The sequence below is a fragment of the Triturus cristatus genome, chromosome 1_1, assembly GCF_964204655.1.
Source record: "Triturus cristatus chromosome 1_1, aTriCri1.1, whole genome shotgun sequence".
Lineage (NCBI taxonomy): Eukaryota > Metazoa > Chordata > Amphibia > Caudata > Salamandridae > Triturus > Triturus cristatus.
In genome coordinates, this window is record NC_140579.1 from 11,401,921 (window position 1) to 11,429,337 (window position 27,417).

Genomic DNA, 27,417 nt, shown 5'->3' on the forward strand with positions numbered 1-27,417 from the left:
AGGAACACCTGTACCTTATGTATGTCCCCTGTGAAACGTTCCGGTGGGGCTAGTGGGATAGGGGTAGGAATTTCCACCACCATAGAACTAGGAGGGGGTGGAGAACCATAGTCAAAGGGATTGCGTTGCATTCTGTCTACCCTAGCCTGTAACGCAGCGGTTTCAGTACGTGAAGCCGTGAGTTCTACCTGCATCGCCGCTAAAGCCGCCATGACGTCTTCCAAGGTGGCCATGGTAGAATCGACTCGACCAGGAGGATAAATCTATTCGTGGGCCGATTATTCTGTTACGGTGCCAGAACGTATCCTCGGAGTCGGTTCGATGCTCTATGGGGCCCCTCTCCCAACCTCCCCAAGTCTGGATCTCAGGTAACACAGACTAAAGGGTGGTTAAGCGGGGGGAAGGGAAGGAAGGGAACAGCAGGGAAGGAGACCTGTAGATGACACAAGAAGATAATGGTTAGACCTTTACCCCCTTCCTACGCTCCAGCTTCTTCACCCTCCCTTTCAACCTTTACCTGGCTCTCACTAACCTGTAAAGAAAAAGAAGAACTACCCAGTCCTCAGGGGTGCAGCGTAGACCTCCTGGAGCCCACAAAGCAGCAAGCACCCTCAGGAAAAGAGGAAGAAACAGCTCATATGGAAATGCACCGTAAAACTGTCCTGGAGGTTCAGTAAGAATTCCACAGGAGTAGCGCCTGAAAGAGCCGGTACAAGCAAAGGCGGATCCAGGTGGCTTCCAATCAACCACTCTAGAATAGTTACTATGAGCAGAGTTACGTCACTCGCACTCAAAATACACTGGTTTTAAAGTACATGAATAAGACACCGAGGGCGTCCCCTCTATACCTGACAATGCCGTGCCTCTCCCTCGCAAGAACTCGTGATAATCCAAGGACTGAGTTCGCCAACGAAGGGAAATATGGCTACCCTCAGATATAAAGTACAGCAGAATTGTTATGAAACAGCAAGCGGGTAGGAACCCCTTGCTGAAGCACGCAATATCCTAGCGTGATGTCGAATTCCACGGCCAGCCAATGCCTTTAGCAAATGAAACAATCGGAGAAGCGGTGTCACGGACACCCTTACCCAACCTCTCGAAGTAGCCACGAACTCCGAAAGCCTGTTCATCCAAGAATAATCGGCAGCGTCTTCTGTCGACTGCCGCATCTAAATCCGCTGCTTCCGCATCACATGGGACGCACGTTGGTGACGTCCCCACGTGACCTGGAGCGTCCGGCTGACGGGAAGTGTTGTCTTTCAGCGCCTGACAGCGCGACGTGAGCCGCGGTGTCCCGTAACATCAGTGAGCAAAAGATGGTATTTGTTCAGTCTAAACCTGGTCAATAAAAAGCGATGATTCATGTTGTTCACTATGGTCAAGTAGGGTTCTATACTACTAGAGGTAATTATTAGCTGATGGGCTTTTACCGTAGGTTTTATTAACTCCTTTTCTTCTCTGGCTAAGGTTGTCCTATGCTTATATGTATCTTTTACCCATTTTGTGTCCCCCTTTGACAGGTTGTTAGGGTTATCAAATATATCTGGGCGACCTATTTCGTTAGTTAAATTCTTAACATAGCGCAGCAAGGGAATAGCCATTCCGAACTCGAGAGATAAACAATCTTTTATAATTTCACGATTTAGCTCAAGTTCCGGGTTTTGCCAAATTGATAACCATTTTAATAGAGGGGTTAATGCTATCTGAGGCCTGAGAAGTCTTTGGGAAGCATTCCGGCACCACTAAGATGACTTGTTGCTCTCTACTGATGAGGAATGAATCCAGAACATGCGCTGTATTTACCATGAGTTCGCAGGGTGCTCCAACCCCCTCTGCAAATCACAGTTTAGGTTTGGTACATGACAAAAGGCCATTGCTGCCACGAAGGGTGTGGTTTAGTGAATTGGAACATTTGTGATCACAAAATGCCTAAGCACGTTTGACATTGAGGATTTTAACAAACTTCCTGGTTCGTCCCTTTGAACAAAAGCAAGAGTAAATTTGCCTGACTTTAACATGGTCGCCAAAAATGTACATTGAAATGCATTGCGGCTCTAAAGATTGTGGCCGTTCTGACCTCCGTGTTGTGTACTAGGCAGTGGCTTTAGCACCACTCAGATGAGCACAACAGGAGTACGGGTGAGATGAGAGCCTGAGCTGGTGGGGCTGTGGGGAATCCTGCTGCTCCGCTCACCAGACATAGCTGAAAAGCTCCCCCCTCCCTCTGCTGCAAAGTGGATCATCCTGATGGGAGGAGAACACCAGAGACTGTGGGTGCATGTGCAGTGGCTCTTACCTAGACTTCTCTTTGCAGGAATAATCTCTGAAATGAGAAACATGATTTCATTATTTGCATGAGAATAAGGACAATAAGAAACAGCGCAGCATCAGAAGAGAAGGTCCATCATTAAAGCAGAGAGTTTAGCCCCTGTATGTACAGCAGCGTTACCCGCTCAGTCGTTCACTGCTCTGTATCACTGACCAGGCCACTGTCCCCCACCACGGCATACACAAGATGGGGGGATTCACAAACTGCATTTTTTGGTAGATTCAGTAGTAGAACAATAGTCACCTTCACCTTTCCTATTTTTTTTTCTTTTTACGGGAGCCCCTCACGCACGTATGTTTGGTATTTAGCAGTAAATGTTGGGGGGACGGGGGATTGGCTGGAAAAAGAGGCCGATTTACTACTACATGGTGCGGGTTTTTAGAGGAGTGAAGATGAGGTGTAGGGAGAAATGTGCACCCTCCGTGAGAAGAGTGAGCCCATTGTTATTCACAAACCACACTTCTAAAACTAGTACAACCAAAAATGACTCAAAATGATAGTAAATTACTCCAGCTCAAAGCTGGAATAAGCCCGGGTCCACACAAGGTACTGTAACACCATTCCAAAGAAAATAAAAGAGGCATGGTTTAAAATCAAATCCCATAGGAAAAATGTTCAATTAATTGGCATTATTTTATTACATATATAAAACATATAATTTAATGAAAAAATATAAATATAAGACATATTAATTATTTGTTTTCAAATATTTAAACAACCTTTCTGTGGCCAGGTGGGAGGATCATGTCACGGGGCCTGGGAGGATGTTAGAGGCGTGGTCAGGTGGGAGGAGCATTGCAAGTTGCCTGGGAGGATGCCAGGGGTGTGGTCAGGTGGGAGGAGCATTGCAAGGGGGGAGGATGTTAGGGGCGTGGTCAGGTGGGAGGAGCATTGCAAGGGACCTGGGAGGATGCTAGGGGCGTGGTTAGGTGGGAGGAGCATTGCAAGGGACCTGGGAGGATCTAAGGGGCGTGGTCAGGTGGGAGGAGCATTGTAAGGGGCCTGGGAGGATGCCAGGGGCGTGGTCAGGTGGGAGGAGCATTGCAAGGGACCTGGGAGGATCTATGGGGCGTGGCCAGGTGGGAGGAGCATTGCAAGGTGCCTGGGAGGATGTTAGGGGCGTGGTCAGGTGGGAGGAGCATTGCAAGGGACCTGGGAGGATGTTAGAGGCGTGGTCAGGTGGGAGGAGCATTGCAAGGGACCTGGGAGGATGTTAGAGGCGTGGTCAGGTGGGAGGAGCATTGCAAGTTGCCTGGGAGGATGCCAGGGGTGTGGTCAGGTGGGAGGAGCATTGCACAGGGTCTGGGATGATGCTAGGGGCGTGGTCAGGTGGGAGGAGCATTGCAAGGGGGGAGGATGTTAGGGGCGTGGTCAGGTGGGAGGAGCATTGCAAGGGACCTGGGAGGATCTAAGGGGCGTGGTCAGGTGGGAGGCGCATTGCAAGGGGCCTGCGAGGATGTTAGGGGCGTGGTCAGGTGGGAGGAGCATTGCACAGGGCCTGGGAAGATGTTGGGTGCATGGCCCGGTGGGAGGAGCATTAAATAATCGCAACGTCCTGCAGACAGGGTTTGGGAAAAGGGCCTGGCTGCGCTTGTGCTCCCGGCTCATACCTGGAGCCACACATGGTTTTATCCATCGACTTATCCAACTGATAAATTGGACTCGTTGGTTCCTCACCCAGAATCCCCAGGTGTAAGACTGCCAGGCCAGGTGTGAAAGGCTGGAAAAGTATCCAACCAGGAAATCCCCCTTCGACCAACTTGTAATCAGTTCCTTCCTGTTCAAGATCGTCAAGCTTGATGCCATATCAATGAGGCTCTGGCCTCTGCACTGACCGCCAGCGGACATTGTATTACTACAAACTGCACAGTTTGACCGTTAAATGACCTCACGGAATGGCTCTGGCCAGGGCACAAGTCCTAAAAAAAGAAGTGGGGGGACTAACCAAGTTAGGTAATATGCAAGTGAAACATTGACTTGTGCCATCAGAGAGCATGATGTCACGATATGTGACATTGCACGTGACATCACAGGAAGGGACCTCACTGGAAGTGACATCACAAGAAGTGACATCAGATATTAAGACCTCACACATATGATCATCTGGCATATCATGAGTACAATTAAGTGCATTATGAGATTTAACAAATGAGATTTGTTGTCGTGGTTGTGCCAAGAAAGTGGCACAATCCTGACGCAAAATCTGGGCCTCAACTAATACATTTTTTTTTTTAGCCCTGCCACAAACACATTGGCAACAAGGAGAGCATGGCTGTGGATCCGTTCTGCTTAATTGGTTGCGAAGTCTAGATTTTAATATATTTGATTGGGTTCAGGCGTCTGCTGCAGAGGTGCCAGTAAATCTTAGGGAATAGAAGTAATGGAGAGATAGCTCTGGAGGTGAACGCATTTGTGGGAGAGATCTGTGGTTTGTGAAGTCCCAGATTTGAATCAAAGTAGTACAGAAGGTTAATGTGTCTCCTGCAAAGCACATCATGTAACATGGAGATGACAGATACTTATTTTATGCAGATAGGTAAGTGGGTTACTGCTTTCAGCACAGACATCCTTTTGTTACCAGCAGTTCATACATTGTATTCCTTCTAATATAGCACAGTGAGCTAAAAAAGACATGTGACTCCTACACCTTGTAACCCTGTCTCATGTAACTCATCTTGTACATTGGTTTGCACATTTACATAATTTATTATCAACGTGTAATGTGTATGTTTGGTAAAGAACTCTGACAGGGCCGTCTTTAGTGCTGGTGGCGCCCTGTGCGACAATGTTTGCTGGCGCCCGCCCCAATGACCACCTCCACCACAGATTCTCTCACTAGCACCCTTTAACAGTGACTCGGGGGCATATTATCAAGGACGGCGTTAAAATTATCGCCGCTTTAGCGGCAGAAAACTGCTGCTAAAGCGGCGATAATGGGCTTGATAATGTGCCCTGGAAAATTCCAATAGAAGCCCATGTTCACACCAGAACATGGACTTCTATTGGAATTCCAGCGATGTTCCATGGAAAACAGCGATAACATTGCTGATACGACCCTGTGGTCGTATCAGCATAATCCACCTACCATTATTAGTATGCCTTAGTCTGGAATTTAACAGACGTTAAATTCCAGCGTTAAGGCCAAAGTAGCGCGATTTTTTTTGTCACTGCACCTCCTTGTTAATATCGCGAAGCTGCCTTCGCGATACTTTCATGTGTTGTTTTCACAGCCACGCCTTCTTTGCATCTCATTAGCGACGCGAGGCGAGGCTGTGTAAAAAACAGGCTCTACATCAAAGAAACACGCGCTAGTGTGTCCTTGATGATATTGCGATATAATTATCGCCACTTATCGCCCGAAAACGGACGCTAAAACGGCGATATTTATATCGCCAGCCCTTGCTAATATGCCCCTAAAAGTGTATGAGTCACATGTCATCCATACTGGTGGGCAGTATAGTTTAAGAGTGCTTGGTGTGGAGAAGCACAAACTCAGAGTCCAAAAAGAAACAGCATAGTTGGGAGTTTTCTTTAATAATAAGAATCGATTTCTAGCCAAATTAACCCTTTTTGCAACATTAATCAATGATCTAATAATGTATACTTTGCGGTGTGTATGCAGTTCTAGGATGAAAGTTAATAGCTCACTATCCTATATTAGGACTTTAAGTTATAAATTGCAAGTAACAAAAGGATGTCTCTTTTGAAAGCAGTCACCTGCTGCTCTGTTTACATCACACGCACTCTGTAATCTACTTGGCACACCTTCTTTGCAGCAGGCACATTAACCCTCTGCACTAACTTCACCGAAGTCAAAACCTCAACTATACAAAACACTGATCTCTTTCCAGGATGATAATTAATCACACGAGTGTTCTTGACATGTATGTGAGGCCTGGTAATTGCGGGGGAAAGAAACGCTGCAGCAGGTGCTTCAAACGCATAATAAACTTTCAAACACGGCGCCCCCAGGAAGCCAGCACCCGGTGCGGTGGCACCGGTCGCACTGCCCTAAAGCCGCCCTGAACTCTGACACCGCACTGTAAGACTGTCAGACCAACACATCTGACATTCTTACAGCACATGAATCTGTCATATCTGTCATATACATGGAAAGGAAAACTCAAAAGCGGCCTCTCTTGAGCACCTGTGAAGAGATACCAAGCTGTGTGCCTTTGGGTCCCCTCCGCTGCATTTACTTTTAAGTGTGAGGTTCCGGGCGGGCTCCAGTCAGCATATTCAAACAGAAGGAGGCCTAATGGCCCCTTAACTTTGGCCTTCATCTTCCGCCCTGCTGGATGGCAAAAAAAGTCCCTACCTGCATGTTGCTGCTGGGAATGGGAAGCAGACAATGTACAGGCGCTGCTGAACGTGTCCAGTGTCTGAAAATGACACCGGGACAAGTTCAACATAAGTTTGTGAGGATCAACTTCTTGTCAGGGTGGGGGGCTTCCACCTCCTGAAATTAGTGGCTGGACGCTGTGTAGCTGCATGTACCCCCGACTTGTGCCCTAGCTCTGGCATATTGGGAGGAGAGACTGGCCATGTGTACCCCGACTGAGGCTGTGGGGTCCGGGAACAAGGACTGACCCTGGTCCCACTGCAGAGGTGAGGACGATTCTCAGTCAGGCCACAAGCTTTGCTTCCAGACTTTAGAGTCAAAGCCGCTCCTACAAGTTTTAGGACAACAGTGACCCCCTACCCTTTCAAGGCTCTGAGGGTATGCTGTCTCATTCTCAGTCACACTGCAGAGACCGGCTCCCCTACTGGCAGGTGGAGGAGACATCACTTCACGGTGTAGTGTTTGCCTTAATGCTGAAAAAATAGATTCATGTTTTATATGTTTGTCCAGAAAACTTGGCACGGACACCCCTGGAGTGGGATGAGGGGCAACCGACATGAGATGGGGGTAAAAAGTTAAAAAAGACGGGGAGCAGGGAGGCATTTGCTAGTTATGGGGGGGTAGATTGAACTGGAAAGGTAGATCTTCAGTTTTCATCCAAAGACTTTGGAATTATTAGTTTCCAAGTCCCGAGCTTAACCAGCTCCTATTTATCTCAGATCCAGCACCTCTTGTTTCAAAGAATTATTCTGGGATTTAAGGGTACCTGTGATATGAGTCTGTGCTTCCACCAAGGTGGAGCCCCAATGGGTTGCCGGCATCCACAGGATTGTCATGTGAACTGTACTTCCCATTTCTGTTCATTTAGGCTCACACTCTGCAGAACAACATCATGTAATATCATAACTTCATAATGTAACATCATAATATCATAACCTACCTAAACCTACTCAAAATGAAGTACTGGACGCTACGTTCAAGGGGTTGATATGCTGCACTGGTGTACTGGACGGTAGGTTCGAGGGGTTGGTGTGCTGCACTGGTGTACTGGACGGTAGGTTCGAGGGGTTGGTCTGCTGCACTGGTGTACTGGACGGTAGGTTCAAGGGGTTGGTCGGCTGCACTGGTGTACTGGACGGTATGTTTGAGGGGTTGGTCTGCTGCACTGGTGTATTGAATGGTAGGTTTGAGGGGTTGGTCTGCTGCACTGGTGTACTGCACGGTAGGTTCAAGGGGTTAACCCGCTGCACTGGTGGACTGGACGCTGGGTTCAAGGGGTTGGTATGCTGCACTGGTGTACTGGACGGTAGGTTCAAGGAGTTGGTCTGCGGCACTGGTGTACTAGACGGTAGGTTTGAGGGGTTAACCCACTGCACTGGTGTACTGGACGGTAGGTTCAAGGGGTTAACCCGCTGCACTGGTGTACTGGACGGTAGGTTCGAGGGGTTGCTCTGCTGCACTGGTGTACTGGACGGTAGGTTCGAGGGGTTGGTCTGCTACACTGGTGTACTGGATAGTAGGTTCAAGGGGTTGGTCTGCTGCACTGGTGTACTGGATGGTAGGTTCGAGGGGTTGGTCTGCTGCACTGGTGTACTGGACGGTAGGTTCGAGGGGTTGGTCTGCTGCACTAGTGTACTGGACGGTAGGTTCGAGGGGTTGGTATGCTGCACTGGCGTACTGCACAGTAGGTTCGAGGGGTTGGTCTGCTGCACTAGTGTACTGGACGCTACGTTCGAGGGGTTGGAATGCTGCACTGGCGTACTGGACAGTAGGTTCGAGGGGTTGATCTGCTGCACTGGTGTACTGGACGGTAGGTTCAAGGGGTTGGTCTGCTGCACTGGTGTACTGGACGGTAGGTTCAAGGGGTTGGTCTGCTGCACTGGTGTACTGGACGGTAGGTTCAAGGGGTTGGTCTGCTGCACTGGTGTACTGGACTCTAGGTTCAAATGGTTGGTCTGCTGCACTGGTGTGCTGGACGGTAGATTTAAGGGGTTGGTCAGCAGCACTGGTGTGCTGGACGGTAGATTTAAGGGGTTGGTCTGCTGCACTGGTGTACTGGACGGTAGGTTCGAGGGGTTGGTGTGCTGCACTGGTGTACTGGACGGTAGGTTCGAGGGGTTGGTCTGCTGCACTGGTGTACTGGACGCTAGGTTCGAGGGGTTGGTCTGCTGCACTGGTGTGCCGGACGGTAGATTTAAGGGGTTGGTCTGCTGCACTGGTGTGCTGGACGGTAGATTTAAGGGGTTGGTCTGCTACACTGGTGTACTGGACGGTAGGTTCAAGGGGTTGGTCTGCTGCACTAGTGTACTGGACGGTAGGTTCGAGGGGTTGGTATGCTACACTGGCGTACCGGACAGTAGGTTCGAGGGGTTGGTCTGCTGCACTAGTGTACTGGACGCTAGGTTCAAGGGGTTGGTATGCTGCACTGGCGTACTGGACAGTAGGTTCGAGGGGTTGATCTGCTGCACTGGTGTACTGGACGGTAGGTTCAAGGGGTTGGTCTGCTGCACTGGTGTACTGGACGGTAGGTTCAAGGGGTTGGTCTGCTGCACTGGTGTACTGGACGGTAGGTTCAAGGGGTTGGTATGCTGCACTGGCGTACTGGACAGTAGGTTCGAGGGGTTGGTCTGCTGCACTAGTGTACTGGACGCTAGGTTCAAGGGGTTGGTATGCTGCACTGGCGTACTGGACAGTAGGTTTGAGAGGTTGGTCTGCTGCACTGGTGTACTGGATAGTAGGTTCGAGGGGCTGGTCTGCTGCACTGGTGTACTGGACGGTAGGTACAAGGGTTGGTCTGCTGCACTGGTGTACTGGACGGTAGGTTTGAGGGGTTGGTCTGCTGCACTGGTGTACTGGACGGTAGGTTTGAGGGGTTGGTCTGCTGCACTAGTGTACTGGACGGTAGGTTCGAGGGGTTGGTATGCTGCACTGGCGTACTGGACAGTAGGTTCGACGGGGTTGGTCTGCTGCACTAGTGTACTGGACGCTAGGTTCGAGGGGTTGGTATGCTGCACTGGCGTACTGGACAGTAGGTTCGAGGGGTTGATCTGCTGCACTGGTGTACTGGACGGTAGGTTCAAGGGGTTGGTCTGCTGCACTGGTGTACTGGACGGTAGGTTCAAGGGGTTGGTCTGCTGCACTGGTGTACTGGACGGTAGGTTCAAGGGGTTGGTCTGCTGCACTGGTGTACTGGACTCTAGGTTCAAATGGTTGGTCTGCTGCACTGGTGTGCTGGACGGTAGATTTAAGGGGTTGTCTGCTGCACTGGTCTGCTGGACGGTAGATTTAAGGGGTTGGTGTGCTGCACTGGTGTACTGGACGGTAGGTTCGAGGGGTTGGTGTGCTGCACTGGTGTACTGGACGGTAGGTTCGAGGGGTTGGTCTGCTGCACTGGTGTACTGGACGGTAGGTTCGAGGGGTTGGTCTGCTGCACTGGTGTACTGGACGGTAGGTTCAAGGGGTTGGTCGGCTGCACTGGTGTACTGGACGGTATGTTTGAGGGGTTGGTCTGCTGCACTGGTGTATTGAATGGTAGGTTTGAGGGGTTGGTCTGCTGCACTGGTGTACTGCACGGTAGGTTCAAGGGGTTAACCCGCTGCACTGGTGGACTGGACGCTGGGTTCAAGGGGTTGGTATGCTGCACTGGTGTACTGGACGGTAGGTTCAAGGAGTTGGTCTGCTGCACTGGTGTACTAGACGGTAGGTTTGAGGGGTTAACCCACTGCACTGGTGTACTGGACGGTAGGTTCAAGGGGTTAACCCGCTGCACTGGTGTACTGGACGGTAGGTTCGAGGGGTTGCTCTGCTGCACTGGTGTACTGGACGGTAGGTTCGAGGGGTTGGTCTGCTACACTGGTGTACTGGATAGTAGGTACAAGGGGTTAGTCTGCTGCACTGGTGTACTGGACGGTAGGTTCGAGGGGTTGGTCTGCTGCACTGGTGTACTGGACGGTAGGTTCGAGGGGTTGGTCTGCTGCACTAGTGTACTGGACGATAGGTTCGAGGGGTTGGTATGCTGCACTGGCGTACTGGACAGTAGGTTCGAGGGGTTGATCTGCTGCACTGGTGTACTGGACGGTAGGTTCAAGGGGTTGGTCAGCTGCACTGGTGTACTGGACGGTAGGTTCAAGGGGTTGGTCTGCTGCACTGGTGTACTGGACGGTAGGTTCAAGGGGTTGGTCTGCTGCACGGGTGTACTGGACGCTAGGTTCAAATGGTTGGTCTGCTGCACTGGTGTGCTGGACGGTAGATATAAGGGGTTGGTCTGCTGCACTGGTGTGCTGGACGGTAGATTTAAGGGGTTGGTCTGCTGCACTGGTGTACTGGACGGTAGGTTCAAGGGGTTGGTGTGCTGCACTGGTGTACTGGACGGTAGGTTCGAGGGGTTGGTCTGCTGCACTGGTGTACTGGACGGTAGGTTCAAGGGGTTGGTCTGCTGCACTGGTGTACTGGACTCTAGGTTCAAATGGTTGGTCTGCTGCACTGGTGTGCTGGACGGTAGATTTAAGGGGTTGGTCTGCTGCACTGGTGTGCTGGACGGTAGATTTAAGGGGTTGGTCTGCTGCACTGGTGTACTGGACGGTAGGTTCGAGGGGTTGGTGTGCTGCACTTGTGTACTGGATGGTAGGTTCGAGGGGTTGGTCTGCTGCACTGGTGTACTGGACGCTAGGTTCGAGGGGTTGGTCTGCTGCACTGGTGTGCTGGACGGTAGATTTAAGGGGTTATTCTGCTGCACTGGTGTGCTGGACGGTAGATTTAAGGGGTTTGTCTGCTACACTGGTGTACTGGACGGTAGGTTCACGGGGTTGGTCTGCTGCACTAGTATACTGGACGGTATGTTCGAGGGGTTGGTATGCTGCACTGGCGTACTGGACAGTAGGTTCGAGGGGTTGGTCTGCTGCACTAGTGTACTGGACGCTAGGTTCAAGGGGTTGGTATGCTGCACTGGGGTTGGTATGCTGCACTGGCGTACTGGACAGTAGGTTCGAGGGGTTGATCTGCTGCACTGGTGTACTGGACGGTAGGTTCAAGGGGTTGGTCTCCTGCACTGGTGTACTGGACGGTAGGTTCAAGGGGTTGGTCTGCTGCACTGGTGTACTGGACGGTAGGTTCAAGGGGTTGGTATGCTGCACTGGCGTACTGGACAGTAGGTTCGAGGGGTTGGTCTGCTGCACTAGTGTACTGGACGCTAGGTTCAAGGGGTTGGTATGCTGCACTGGCGTACTGGACAGTAGGTTTGAGAGGTTGGTCTGCTGCACTGGTGTATTGGATAGTAGGTTCGAGGGGCTGGTCTGCTGCACTGGTGTACTGGACTGTAGGTTCGAGGGGTTGGTCTGCTGCACTGGTGTACTGGACGGTAGGTTCGAGGGGTTGGTCTGCTGCAGTGGTGTACTGGACGGTAGGTTCGAGGGGTTGGTCTGCTGCACTAGTGTACTGGACGGTAGGTTTGAGGGGTTGGTATGCTGCACTGGCGTACTGGACAGTAGGTTCGAGGGGTTGGTCTGCTGCACTAGTGTACTGGACGCTAGGTTCGAGGGGTTGGTATGCTGCACTGGTGTACTGGACGGTAGGTTCAAGGGGTTGGTCTGCTGCACTGGTGTACTGGACGGTAGGTTCAAGGGGTTGGTCTGCTGCACTGGTGTACTGGACGGTAGGTTCAAGGGGTTGGTCTGCTGCACTGGTGTACTGGACTCTAGGTTCAAATGGTTGGTCTGCTGCACTGGTGTGCTGGACGGTAGATTTAAGGGGTTGGTCTGCTGCACTGGTGTGCTGGACGGTAGATTTAAGGGGTTGGTCTGCTGCACTGGTGTACTGGACGGTAGGTTCGAGGGGTTGGTCTGCTGCACTGGTGTACTGGACGGTAGGTTCGAGGGGTTGGTCTGCTGCACTGGTGTACTGGACGGTAGGTTCGAGGGGTTGGTCTGCTGCACTAGTGTACTGGACGGTAGGTTCGAGGGGTTGGTATGCTGCACTGGCGTACTGGACAGTAGGTTCGAGGGGTTGGTCTGCTGCACTAGTGTACTGGACGCTAGGTTCGAGGGGTTGGTATGCTGCACTGGCGTACTGGACAGTAGGTTCGAGGGGTTGATCTGCTGCACTGGTGTACTGGACGGTAGGTTCAAGGGTTTGGTCTGCTGCACTGGTGTACTGGACTCTAGGTTCAAATGGTTGGTCTGCTGCACTGGTGTGCTGGACGGTAGATTTAAGGGGTTGGTCTGCTGCACTGGTGTGCTGGACGGTAGATTTAAGGGGTTGGTGTGCTGCACTGGTGTACTGGACGGTAGGTTCGAGGGGTTGGTGTGCTGCACTGGTGTACTGGACGGTAGGTTCGAGGGGTTGGTCTGCTGCACTGGTGTACTGGACGGTAGGTTCGAGGGGTTGGTCTGCTGCACTGGTGTACTGGACGGTAGGTTCAAGGGGTTGGTCGGCTGCACTGGTGTACTGGACGGTATGTTTGAGGGGTTGGTCTGCTGCACTGGTGTATTGAATGGTAGGTTTGAGGGGTTGGTCTGCTGCACTGGTGTACTGCACGGTAGGTTCAAGGGGTTAACCCGCTGCACTGGTGTACTGGACGCTGGGTTCAAGGGGTTGGTATGCTGCACTGGTGTACTGGACGGTAGGTTCAAGGAGTTGGTCTGCTGCACTGGTGTACTAGACGGTAGGTTTGAGGGGTTAACCCACTGCACTGGTGTACTGGACGGTAGGTTCAAGGGGTTAACCCGCTGCACTGGTGTACTGGACGGTAGGTTCGAGGGGTTTCTCTGCTGCACTGGTGTACTGGACGGTAGGTTCGAGGGGTTGGTCTGCTACACTGGTGTACTGGATAGTAGGTTCAAGGGGTTGGTCTGCTGCACTGGTGTACTGGACGGTAGGTTCGAGGGGTTGGTATGCTTCACTGGCGTACTGGACAGTAGGTTCGAGGGGTTGGTCTGCTGCACTAGTGTACTGGACGCTAGGTTCGAGGGATTGGTATGCTGCACTGGCGTACTGGACAGTAGGTTTGAGAGGTTGGTCTGCTGCACTGGTGTATTGGATAGTAGGTTCGAGGGGCTGGTCTGCTGCACTGGTGTACTGGACGGTAGGTTCGAGGGGTTGGTCTGCTGCACTGGTGTACTGGACGGTAGGTTCGAGGGGTTGGTCTGCTGCAGTGGTGTACTGGACGGTAGGTTCGAGGGGTTGGTCTGCTGCACTAGTGTACTGGACGGTAGGTTCGAGGGGTTGGTATGCTGCACTGGCGTACTGGACAGTAGGTTCGAGGGGTTGGTCTGCTGCACTAGTGTACTGGACGCTAGGTTCGAGGGGTTGGTATGCTGCACTGGTGTACTGGACGGTAGGTTCAAGGGGTTGGTCTGCTGCACTGGTGTACTGGACGGTAGGTTCAAGGGGTTGGTCTGCTGCACTGGTGTACTGGACGGTAGGTTCAAGGGGTTGGTCTGCTGCACTGGTGTACTGGACTCTAGGTTCAAATGGTTGGTCTGCTGCACTGGTGTGCTGGACGGTAGATTTAAGGGGTTGGTCTGCTGCACTGGTGTGCTGGACGGTAGATTTAAGGGGTTGGTCTGCTGCACTGGTGTACTGGACGGTAGGTTCGAGGGGTTGGTCTGCTGCACTGGTGTACTGGACGGTAGGTTCGAGGGGTTGGTCTGCTGCACTGGTGTACTGGACGGTAGGTTCGAGGGGTTGGTCTGCTGCACTAGTGTACTGGACGGTAGGTTCGAGGGGTTGGTATGCTGCACTGGCGTACTGGACAGTAGGTTCGAGGGGTTGGTCTGCTGCACTAGTGTACTGGACGCTAGGTTCGAGGGGTTGGTATGCTGCACTGGCGTACTGGACAGTAGGTTCGAGGGGTTGATCTGCTGCACTGGTGTACTGGACGGTAGGTTCAAGGGTTTGGTCTGCTGCACTGGTGTACTGGACTCTAGGTTCAAATGGTTGGTCTGCTGCACTGGTGTGCTGGACGGTAGATTTAAGGGGTTGGTCTGCTGCACTGGTGTGCTGGACGGTAGATTTAAGGGGTTGGTGTGCTGCACTGGTGTACTGGACGGTAGGTTCGAGGGGTTGGTGTGCTGCACTGGTGTACTGGACGGTAGGTTCGAGGGGTTGGTCTGCTGCACTGGTGTACTGGACGGTAGGTTCGAGGGGTTGGTCTGCTGCACTGGTGTACTGGACGGTAGGTTCAAGGGGTTGGTCGGCTGCACTGGTGTACTGGACGGTATGTTTGAGGGGTTGGTCTGCTGCACTGGTGTATTGAATGGTAGGTTTGAGGGGTTGGTCTGCTGCACTGGTGTACTGCACGGTAGGTTCAAGGGGTTAACCCGCTGCACTGGTGTACTGGACGCTGGGTTCAAGGGGTTGGTATGCTGCACTGGTGTACTGGACAGTAGGTTCAAGGAGTTGGTCTGCTGCACTGGTGTACTAGACGGTAGGTTTGAGGGGTTAACCCACTGCACTGGTGTACTGGACGGTAGGTTCAAGGGGTTAACCCGCTGCACTGGTGTACTGGACGGTAGGTTCGAGGGGTTTCTCTGCTGCACTGGTGTACTGGACGGTAGGTTCGAGGGGTTGGTCTGCTACACTGGTGTACTGGATAGTAGGTTCAAGGGGTTGGTCTGCTGCACTGGTGTACTGGACGGTAGGTTCGAGGGGTTGGTATGCTGCACTGGCGTACTGGACAGTAGGTTCGAGGGGTTGGTCTGCTGCACTAGTGTACTGGACGCTAGGTTCGAGGGATTGGTATGCTGCACTGGCGTACTGGACAGTAGGTTCAAGGGGTTGATCTGCTGCACTGGTGTACTGGACGGTAGGTTCAAGGGGTTGGTCTGCTGCACTGGTGTACTGGACGGTAGGTTCAAGGGGTTGGTCTGCTGCACTGGTGTACTGGACGGTAGGTTCAAGGGGTTGGTCTGCTGCACTGGTGTACTGGACTCTAGGTTCAAATGGTTGGTCTGCTGCACTGGTGTGCTGGATGGTAGATTTAAGGAGTTGGTCTGCTGCACTGGTGTACTGGACGGTAGGTTCAAGGGGTTGGTGTGCTGCACTGGTGTACTGGATGGTAGGTTCGAGGGGTTGGTCTGCTGCACTGGTGTACTGGACGGTAGGTTCAAGGGGTTGGTCTGCTGCACTGGAGTGCTGGACGGTAGATTTAAGGAGTTGGTCTGCTGCACTGGTGTACTGGACGGTAGGTTCAAGGGGTTGGTGTGCTGCACTGGTGTACTGGATGGTAGGTTCGAGGGGTTGGTCTGCTGCACTGGTGTACTGGACGGTAGGTTCAAGGGGTTGGTCTGCTGCACTGGTGTACTGGACTCTAGGTTCAAATGGTTGGTCTGCTGCACTGGTGTGCTGGACGGTAGATTTAAGGGGTTGGTCTGCTGCACTGGTGTGCTGGACGGTAGATTTAAGGGGTTGGTCTGCTGCACTGGTGTACTGGACGGTAGGTTCGAGGGGTTGGTGTGCTGCACTGGTGTACTGGATGGTAGGTTCGAGGGGTTGGTCTGCTGCACTGGTGTACTGGACGCTAGGTTCGAGGGGTTGGTCTGCTGCACTGGTGTGCTGGACGGTAGATTTAAGGGGTTGGTCTGCTGCACTGGTGTGCTGGACGGTAGATTTAAGGGGTTGGTCTGCTACACTGGTGTATTGGACGGTAGGTTCACGGGGTTGGTCTGCTGCACTAGTGTACTGGACGGTAGGTTCGAGGGGTTGGTATGCTGCACTGGCGTACTGGACAGTAGGTTCGAGGGGTTGGTCTGCTGCACTAGTGTACTGGATGCTAGGTTCAAGGGGTTGGTATGCTGCACTGGCGTACTGGACAGTAGGTTCGAGGGGTTGATCTGCTGCACTGGTGTACTGGACGGTAGGTTCAAGGGGTTGGTCTGCTGCACTGGTGTACTGGTTGGTAGGTTCAAGGGGTTGGTCTGCTGCACTGGTGTACTGGACGGTAGGTTTAAGGGGTTGGTATGCTGCACTGGCGTACTGGACAGTAGGTTCGAGGGGTTGGTCTGCTGCACTAGTGTACTGGACGCTAGGTTCAAGGGGTTGGTATGCTGCACTGGCGTACTGGACAGTAGGTTTGAGAGGTTGGTCTGCTGCACTGTTTTACTGGATAGTAGGTTCGAGGGGCTGGTCTGCTGCACTGGTGTACTGGACGGTAGGTTCGAGGGGTTGGTCTGCTGCACTGGTGTACTGGACGGTAGGTTCGAGGGGTTGGTCTGCTGCACTGGTGTACTGGACGGTAGGTTCGAGGGGTTGGTCTGCTGCACTAGTGTACTGGACGGTAGGTTCGAGGGGTTGGTATGCTGCACTGGCGTACTGGACGGTAGGTTCGAGGGGTTGGTCTGCTGCACTGGTGTACTGGACGGTAGGTTCGAGGCGTTGGTCTGCTGCACTAGTGTACTGGACGGTAGGTTCGAGGGGTTGGTCTGCTGCACTGGACGGTAGGTTCGAGGGGTTGGTCTGCTGCACTGGTGTACTGGACGGTAGGATCGAGGGGTTGGTCTGCTGCACTGGTGTACTGGACGGTAGGTTCGAGGGGTTGGTCTGCTGCACTAGTGTACTGGACGGTAGGTTCGAGGGGTTGGTATGCTGCACTGGCGTACTGGACAGTAGGTTAGAGGGGTTGGTCTGGTGCACTAGTGTACTGGACGCTAGGTTCGAGGGGTTGGTATGCTGCACTGGTGTACTGGACGGTAGGTTCAAGGGGTTGGTCTGCTGCACTGGTGTACTGGACGGTAGGTTCAAGGGGTTGGTCTGCTGCACTGGTGTACTGGACGGTAGGTTCAAGGGGTTGGTCTGCTGCACTGGTGTACTGGACTCTAGGTTCAAATGGTTGGTCTGCTGCACTGGTGTGCTGGACGGTAGATTTAAGGGGTTGGTCTGCTGCACTGGTGTGCTGGACGGTAGATTTAAGGGGTTGGTCTGCTGCACTGGTGTACTGGACGGTAGGTTCGAGGGGTTGGTGTGCTGCACTGGTGTACTGGACGGTAGGTTCGATGGGTTGGTCTGCTGCACTGGTGTACTGGACGCTAGGTTTGAGGGGTTGGTCTGCTGCACTGGTGTGCTGGACGGTAGATTTAAGGGGTTGGTCTGCTGCACTGGTGTGCTGGACGGTAGATTTAAGGGGTTGGTCTGCTACACTGGTGTACTGGACGGTAGGTTCAAGGGGTTGGTCTGCTGCACTAGTGTACTGGACGGTAGGTTCGAGGGGTTGGTATGCTGCACTGGCATACTGGACAGTAGGTTCGAGGGGTTGGTCTGCTGCACTAGTGTACTGGATGCTAGGTTCAAGGGGTTGGTATGCTGCACTGGCGTACTGGACAGTAGGTTCGAGGGGTTGATCTGCTACACTGGTGTACTGGACGGTAGGTTCAAGAGGTTGGTCTGCTGCACTGGTGTACTGGACGGTGGGTTCAAGGGGTTGGTCTGCTGCACTGGTGTACTGGACAGTAGGTTCAAGGGGTTGGTCTGCTGCACTGGTGTACTGGACTCTAGGTTCGAGGGGTTGGTCTGCTGCACTGGTGTACTGGACGGTAGGTTCGAGGGGTTGGTCTGCTGCACTGGTGTACTGGACGGTAGGTTCGAGGGGTTGGTCTGCTGCACTAGTGTACTGGACGGTAGGTTCGAGGGGTTGGTATGCTGCACTGGCATACTGGACAGTAGGTTCGAGGGGTTGGTCTGCTGCACTAGTGTACTGGATGCTAGGTTCAAGGGGTTGGTATGCTGCACTGGCGTACTGGACGCTAGGTTTGAGGGGTTGGTATGCTGCACTGGTGTACTGGACGGTAGGTTCAAGGGGTTGGTCTGCTGCACTGGTGTACTGGACGGTAGGTTCAAGGGGTTGGTCTGCTGCACTGGTGTACTGGACGGTAGGTTCAAGGGGTTGGTCTGCTGCACTGGTGTACTGGATTCTAGGTTCAAATGGTTGGTCTGCTGCACTGGTGTGCTGGACGGTAGATTTAAGGGGTTGGTCTGCTGCACTGGTGTGCTGGACGGTAGATTTAAGGGGTTGGTCTGCTGCACTGGTGTACTGGACGGTAGGTTCGAGGGGTTGGTCTGCTGCACTGGTGTACTGGACGGTAGGTTCGAGGGGTTGGTCTGCTGCATTGGTGTACTGGACGGTAGGTTCGAGGGGTTGGTCTGCTGCACTAGTGTACTGGACGGTAGGTTCGAGGGGTGGTATGCTGCACTGGCGTACTGGACAGTAGGTTCGAGGGGTTGGTCTGCTGCACTAGTGTACTGGACGCTAGGTTCGAGGGGTTGGTATGCTGCACTGGCGTACTGGACAGTAGGTTCGAGGGGTTGATCTGCTGCACTGGTGTACTGGACGGTAGGTTCAAGGGGTTGGTCTGCTGCACTGGTGTACTGGACGGTAGGTTCAAGGGGTTGGTCTGCTGCACTGGTGTACTGGACGGTAGGTTCAAGGGGTTGGTCTGCTGCACTGGTGTACTGGACTCTAGGTTCAAATGGTTGGTCTGCTGCACTGGTGTGCTGGACGGTAGATTTAAGGGGTTGGTCTGCTGCACTGGTGTGCTGGACGGTAGATTTAAGGGGTTGGTGTGCTGCACTGGTGTACTGGACGGTAGGTTCGAGGGGTTGGTGTGCTGCACTGGTGTACTGGGCGGTAGGTTCGAGGGGTTGGTCTGCTGCACTGGTGTACTGGACGGTAGGTTCGAGGGGTTGGTCTGCTGCACTGGTGTACTGGACGGTAGGTTCAAGGGGTTGGACGGCTGCACTGGTGTACTGGACGGTATGTTTGAGGGGTTGGTCTTCTGCACTGGTGTACTGGACTCTAGGTTCAAATGGTTGGTCTGCTGCACTGGTGTGCTGGACGGTAGATTTAAGGGGTTGGTCTGCTGCACTGGTGTGCTGGACGGTAGATTTAAGGGGTTGGTGTGCTGCACTGGTGTACTGGACGGTAGGTTCGAGGGGTTGGTGTGCTGCACTGGTGTACTGGGCGGTGGGTTCGAGGGGTTGGTCTGCTGCACTGGTGTACTGGACGGTAGGTTCGAGGGGTTGGTCTGCTGCACTGGTGTACTGGACGGTAGGTTCAAGGGGTTGGACGGCTGCACTGGTGTACTGGACGGTATGTTTGAGGGGTTGGTCTTCTGCACTGGTGTATTGAATGGTAGGTTTGAGGGGTTGGTCTGCTGCACTGGTGTACTGCACGGTAGGTTCAAGGGGTTAACCCGCTGCACTGGTGTACTGGACGCTGGATTCAAGCGGTTGGTATGCTGCACTGGTGTACTGGACGGTAGGTTCAAGGAGTTGGTCTGCTGCACTGGTGTACTAGACGGTAGGTTTGAGGGGTTAACCCACTGCACTGGTGTACTGGACGGTAGGTTCAAGGGGTTAACCCGCTGCACTGGTGTACTGGACGGTAGGTTCGAGGGGTTTCTCTGCTGCACTGGTGTACTGGACGGTAGGTTCGAGGGGTTGGTCTGCTACACTGGTGTACTGGATAGTAGGTTCAAGGGGTTGGTCTGCTGCACTGGTGTACTGGACGGTAGGTTCGAGGGGTTGGTCTGCTGCACTGGTGTACTGCACGGTAGGTTCAAGGGGTTAACCCGCTGCACTGGTGTACTGGACGCTGGGTTCAAGGGGTTGGTATGCTGCACTGGTGTACTGGACGGTAGGTTCAAGGAGTTGGTCTGCTGCACTGGTGTACTAGACGGTAGGTTTGAGGGGTTAACCCACTGCACTGGTGTACTGGACGGTAGGTTCAAGGGGTTAACCCGCTGCACTGGTGTACTGGACGGTAGGTTCGAGGGGTTTCTCTGCTGCACTGGTGTACTGGACGGTAGGTTCGAGGGGTTGGTCTGCTACACTGGTGTACTGGATAGTAGGTTCAAGGGGTTGGTCTGCTGCACTGGTGTACTGGACGGTAGGTTCGAGGGGTTGGTCTGCTGCACTGGTGTACTGGACGGTAGGTTCGAGGGGTTGGTCTGCTGCACTAGTGTACTGGACGGTAGGTTCGAGGGGTTGGTATGCTGCACTGGCATACTGGACAGTAGGTTCGAGGGGTTGGTCTGCTGCACTAGTGTACTGGACGCTAGGTTCGAGGGGTTGGTATGCTGCACTGGCGTACTGGACAGTAGGCTCGAGGGGTTGATCTGCTGCACTGGTGTACTGGACGGTAGGTTCAAGGGGTTGGTCTGCTGCACTGGTGTACTGGACGGTAGGTTCAAGGGGTTGGTCTGCTGCACTGGTGTACTGGACGGTAGGTTCAAATGGTTGGTCTGCTGCACTGGTGTGCTGGACGGTAGATTTAAGGGGTTGGTCTGCTGCACTGGTGTGCTGGACGGTAGATTTAAGGGGTTGGTCTGCTGCACTGGTGTACTGGATGGTAGGTTCAAGGGGTTGGTGTGCTGCACTGGTGTACTGGACAGTAGGTTCGAGTGGTTGGTCTGCTGCACTGGTGTACTGGACGGTAGGTTCAAGGGGTTGGTCTGCTGCAGTGGTGTACTGGACTCTAGGTTCAAATGGTTGGTCTGCTGCACTGGTGTGCTGGACGGTAGATTTAAGGGGTTGGTCTGCTGCAATGGTGTGCTGGACGGTAGATTTAAGGGGTTGGTCTGCTGCACTGGTGTGCTGGATGGTAGATTTAAGGGGTTGGTCTGCTACACTGGTGTACTGGACGGTAGGTTCACAGGGTTGGTCTGCTGCACTAGTGTACTGGACGGTAGGTTCGAGGGGTTGGTATGCTGCACTGGCGTACTGGACAGTAGGTTCGAGGGGTTGGTCTGCTGCACTAGTGTACTGGACGCTAGGTTCAAGGGGGTGGTATGCTGCACTGGCGTACTGGACAGTAGGTTCGAGGGGTTGATCTGCTGCACTGGTGTACTGGACGGTAGGTTCAAGGGGTTGGTCTGCTGCACTGGTGTACTGGACGGTAGGTTCAAGGGGTTGGTCTGCTGCACTGGTGTACTGGACGGTAGGTTCAAGGGGTTGGTATGCTGCACTGGCGTACTGGACAGTAGGTTCGAGGGGTTGGTCTGCTGCACTAGTGTACTGGACGCTAGATTCAAGGGGTTGGTATGCTGCACTGGCGTACTGGACAGTAGGTTTGAGAGGTTGGTCTGCTGCACTGGTGTACTGGATAGTAGGTTCGAGGGGCTGGTCTGCTGCACTGGTGTACTGGACGGTAGGTTCGAGGCGTTGGTCTGCTGCACTGGTGTACTGGACGGTAGGTTCGAGGGGTTGGTCTGCTGCACTGGTGTACTGGACGGTAGGTTCGAGGGGTTGGTCTGCTGCACTAGTGTACTGGACGGTAGGTTCGAGGGGTTGGTATGCTGCACTGGTGTACTGGATAGTAGGTTCGAGGGGTTGGTCTGCTGCACTAGTGTACTGGACGCTAGGTTCGAGGGGTTGGTATGCTGCACTGGTGTACTGGACGGTAGGTTCAAGGGGTTGGTCTGCTGCACTGGTGTACTGGACGGTAGGTTCAAGGGGTTGGTCTGCTGCACTGGTGTACTGGACGGTAGGTTCAAGGGGTTGGTCTGCTGCACTGGTGTACTGGACTCTAGGTTCAAATGGTTGGTCTGCTGCACTGGTGTGCTGGACGGTAGATTTAAGGGGTTGGTCTGCTGCACTGGTGTGCTGGACGGTAGATTTAAGGGGTTGGTCTGCTGCACTGGTTTACTGGACGGTAGGTTCGAGGGGTTGGTGTGCTGCACTGGTGTACTGGACGGTAGGTTCGAGGGGTTGGTCTGCTGCACTGGTGTGCTGGACGGTAGATTTAAGGGGTTGGTCTGCTGCACTGGTGTGCTGGACGGTAGATTTAAGGGGTTGGTCTGCTACACTGGTGTACTGGACGGTAGGTTCAAGTGGTTGGTCTGCTGCACTAGTGTACTGGACGGTAGGTTCGAGGGGTTGGTATGCTGCACTGGCGTACTGGACAGTAGGTTCGAGGGGTTGGTCTGCTGCACTAGTGTACTGGTCGCTAGGTTCAAGGGGTTGGTATGCTGCACTGGCGTACTGGACAGTAGGTTTGAGGGGTTGATCTGCTGCACTGGTGTACTGGACGGTAGGTTCAAGGGGTTGGTCTGCTGCACTGGTGTACTGGACGGTAGGTTCAAGGGGTTGGTCTGCTGCACTGGTGTACTGGACGGTAGGTTCAAGGGGTTGGTCTGCTGCACTGGTGTACTGGACTCTAGGTTCAAATGGTTGGTCTGCTGCACTGGTGTGCTGGACGGTAGATTTAAGGGGTTGGTCTGCTGCACTGGTGTGCTGGACGGTAGATTTAAGGGGTTGGTCTGCTGCACTGGTGTACTGGACGGTAGGTTCGAGGGGTTGGTGTGCTGCACTGGTGTACTGGACGGTAGGTTCGAGGGGTTGGTCTGCTGCACTGGTGTACTGGACGCTAGGTTCGAGGGGTTGGTCTGCTGCACTGGTGTGCTGGACGGTAGATTTAAGGGGTTGGTCTGCTGCACTGGTGTGCTGGACGGTAGATTTAAGGGGTTGGTCTGCTGCACTGGTGTGCTGGACGGTAGATTTAAGGGGTTGGTCTGTTGCACTCGTGTACTGGACGGTAGATTTAAGGGGTTGGTCTGCTGCACTGGTGTACTGGACGGTAGGTTCGAGGGGTTGGTGTGCTGCACTGGTGTACTGGACGGTAGGTTCGAGGGGTTGGTCTGCTGCACTGGTGTACTGGACGCTAGGTTCGAGGGGTTGGTCTTCTGCACTGGTGTGCTAGACGGTAGATTTAAGGGGTTGGTCTGCTGCACTGGTGTGCTGGACGGTAGATTTAAGGGGTTGGTCTGCTGCACTGGTGTGCTGGACGGTAGATTTAAGGGGTTGGTCTGCTGCACTGGTGTGCTGGACGGTAGATTTAAGGGGTTGGTCTGCTGCACTGGTGTACTGGACGGTAGGTTCGAGGGGTTGGTGTGCTGCACTGGTGTACTGGACGGTAGGTTCGAGGGGTTGGTCTGCTGCACTGGTGTACTGGACGCTAGGTTCGAGGGGTTGGTCTGCTGCACTGGTGTGCTGGACGGTAGATTTAAGGGGTTGGTCTGCTGCACTGGTGTGCTGGACGGTAGATTTAAGGGGTTGGTCTGCTGCACTGGTGTGCTGGACGGTAGATTTAAGGGGTTGGTCTGCTGCACTGGTGTACTGGACGGTAGGTTCGAGGGGTTGGTGTGCTGCACTGGTGTACTGGACGGTAGGTTCGAGGGGTTGGTCTGCTGCACTGGTGTACTGGACGCTAGGTTCGAGGGGTTGGTCTGCTGCACTGGTGTGCTGGACGGTAGATTTAAGGGGTTGGTCTGCTGCACTGGTGTGCTGGACGGTAGATTTAAGGGGTTGGTCTGCTGCACTGGTGTGCTGGACGGTAGATTTAAGGGGTTGGCCGGCGTCTCCTAAGTGAAATCCTTCCGTTTGCTGCCATCGCTTGCACAAGGGGAGACCACAACTATGAGACCGGGTCACTAAGTTGCAATATCTTCCATGGGAGGTGGGAAGACCACAGCTGAGTCCCACGCTCCATGTCACTGCATGCTCAGAGCCACTCACCGTTCTTCTTGGCATATTTCCAGACGAAGTAAGTGACAGGGCCAAGGACCCCCATCAGAGCGATCACACCCACAAGCAGCACCACGGTTGGTGCAGACACTGGAGAGAAGAATTCATCTGTTAAGAGAAAAAAAGACATTACTGCACAGAATTTACATTCATGCTCAAGAGCACAAGAGAATAAAACAGATGATTCCCCACATTGTATTAATAACTGAGGGTAAATGCTCAAACATTGAGAGAACATAATTAAGCATTGTATCCTCTCTATTCAACATATTGTACGGAATAACCTTCTAGCAAGGAGGATTACAATCCAGGTCCAAAGCAAATGTTCAGAATGATTCTGTCCCCACACACCACCTGGTTTGAGAAGGTGGTGAGTAGGGAGGCGAGAGCCTCTGCAGGGGCTTTACCAGGCGGGAGTAGTATTGCACAGGGGTCTGGGAGAATATATGGGGCCTAGGCACCGGGGACGAGAATTGCATGGGACCTGGGAGAATGTTAGGGGCCAGGCAGAGGTGAGCATTACACAACGATAGGTCTGGCTGTGTTTGTGCTCACAGCTCCTTCCTTCAGCTGACAGACCCACCAAGACCCACCCAGAACCATGCAGACCCACACAGACCCACTCAGACCCAAGCAGATCCACGGAGACCCATGCAGATCCACCCAGACCCATGCAGACCCACACAGACTCATGCAGACCCACACAGACCCACACCGACCCACGCAGACCCACACAGAACCACGCACACCCTCACAGTGCCAGGGGCCAAGCCGCTGTGCCACTTCAGGTCAGTTACATCTCTGCAGGGTCGGCAGGCTCCTTTATCTTCTCCACAACAGGTTGGCTTCAAGGAGCTTTTGTTCGGAGATGCAAGCTATTTCAACAGGGCAACACACCCGGTGATGTCTCCCTACCTTGTTTGAAAAGAACTTGGACCTGGAACAACAAGTGAGTCCGTGGCTCCCACTTTCTTACAGGTCAAGTAGACAGGAGAGGTGGATTCTCTGCAGCATTCCCAAAACCAGTTTGGGGTGGTTCCTCTTTCAAGTGTCCTCTCCAGGCTGCTCTCTAGGCACGACATGTATGTAAAGTGATGCTCCTCACAGCATGATCCTCACCAGCCTGGAGTACCCACAACACCAGCACAAAGAGGTGTGAGCTTTCTGCTCCCAGCTCGTTAAAAGTCCCACTAATGGTGATGAGGAAAGACACAAAACGCCAGCCTCACCTAAAGGATCCTTCTCACACTGAACAACAGAGGATGCAGTCACAGCCTTCAAAGCCACCATCTACCAAATGACAGTGCTCAGGGAGACTAATCTATAAATACAACAAGGACAACCCTATCTGCCCACGGGGACGACGGTAAACATGCTACGACTGTCCGTAGGACTCATTTAACTGAATACACCCTGTATGCTTAAGAGGTGTCCAGCTTAATCAGATCAATCAATCCTTATTGGACATTTTGGAAGATAAATAGCAATGAGGGCAGGACACTCTTTTTTCCTAGTTTCCAAAGTTCATTAATTTGCCTCATTAGGAATAGGGGTAGGTGGAACTCACAGAATCTATGGAGTTCTGACAACTGGTGGCACGTCGTGCTGTTCACACTGTGATTTAGTGCTGGCAGTATGGTCTGCGCTGAAAATCAGTACAAATTGCACCACGCAGTGCACCAGAGGCCGCGGGTACTTGAGTGGATTTTGCTGCCACTGGAGTGGATTTTCTACTTGCGCGGCGGTCTTCAGACCGCAAATGGCCACGACTGCCCGCATTAGGAGAATCTCAACAAGTGTCCTTCCAGCAACTAGAAACAATGCTAGGTGACGCCAACTCTCGCTAGCCAGCCTACCGTTCAGGAGCTGCATGCAAGAAAAATAATTCTGACATGCCACAATTGGCCGGATTTGCCCAGAACTCTGTGTTACAAGAGTACTGTTGAGTTGCCAAAATTCCACTAATTATGTGGACGGAACAGAATGTTCCACCCACCCCTAGTTGAGAACAAGGTGCGAACTATACAGTGTGATCATAGTGCAGATGACACAGTGCTTGAGTAGTGAACATATACACCACAACACATACAAAATGGTAAGTTTGGCCAATGATTTGGAATAGTCCAGAATAGAGATAATATCCGCATCTACACAATATCCACGAGTGAGGTGAAAGGGCAAAGCAACCAAAAGGGGCGGGGATTGTCGATGTTTCGACCTGTAATGACTATTCGGGTCTCATCTGGACTTTGTCATCTGGCTAACACGCGGCTTAGTTCATGCGTATCGGAGCACTCCTTGAAGTCACCACTTTGCTCACAGTCACTCGAATTATGCTAATGAGCTGTCAGTAAATATGGCTGGTACAACTCGCTCTGCAGACTAAGGGTCTGAATTAGATCTCGGTGTACGGGTTAGTAAAGCACAACGGTGACGGATATCCCATCCACTGAAATATAAACCCCAATATATCCTATGGGCTTTATATGTGGCAGGCGAGATAAACATCACCGCCATCCACTGAAATATAAACCCCAATATATCCTATGAGCTTGATATGTGGCAGGCGAGATATTCCTCACCGTTGTGATGGACTAATGCATCTGCCAAGATCTAAATTGGGCCCTAAATCCGTAAAATGATTAGAGAATCACAAAGCATCTCCTCTCTTGGATGCCACCATGCCTTCAAGCAAGAGTACAAGACAGAGGTTTGCATTAAAAACCAAGGGTGGTTGTAAGGAACACCCGAGTACACTCATTTAATTCCCTTTTGACTCAAAGAAATGCTATCCAGTGCTAGGCGCAGCTTTGCAATACACTCACCCCACTTTCCAGCGCAAAACACATTTTGCACTAGAAAGCAAGTTTCAAATAAACACTTTGCACGGATTTGCATCACTTCCGTGGCACAAAATATGAGTAAATATTCCTTTTGGCACGTTATAAAATATACAAATAAGTAAACAAATTTTTGCACTCTCAAGCTTTCTTCACTGGGAGTCACATTATGCTGAAAAGAGTTGAATAAAAACTAATCCGATGGGTGTATCGACTCCAAACTGATTGATACGGTCTAAACGACGATATCCCATGGGGATCATTAGACAGAAGGTAGCAACACTTGGTCTTTCCATCATAAGGTTCTATACCTGCCTTTGTATTAAAAACTGGTCCTACCTGTAGTCAATCGTAAAGCATCTCCCCGAGCCTATCCGTGGGAGACAATGTGAATTTGA

General features: G+C 52.6%; 1 protein-coding gene across 5 annotated transcripts in view; it reads right to left on the bottom strand.

Moving 5' to 3' along the window:
• LOC146869122 (butyrophilin subfamily 1 member A1-like) overlaps nucleotides 1-27,417 on the bottom strand; it is a 149,005-nt gene that overhangs the window by 14,093 nt on the left and 107,495 nt on the right. For 3 of the 5 annotated variants that reach the window (XM_085624126.1, XM_085624302.1, XM_085624141.1), the window contains 2 exons: nucleotides 24,171-24,287; nucleotides 2,297-2,323 (listed from right to left, as the gene is read on the bottom strand). In XM_085624126.1, the coding sequence (XP_085480252.1) occupies nucleotides 2,297-2,323; nucleotides 24,171-24,287 (144 nt within the window). The remainder of the gene's footprint in view (nucleotides 1-2,296; nucleotides 2,324-24,170; nucleotides 24,288-27,417) is intronic. The other 2 variants (XM_085624151.1, XM_085625081.1) reach the window with 1 other exon arrangement.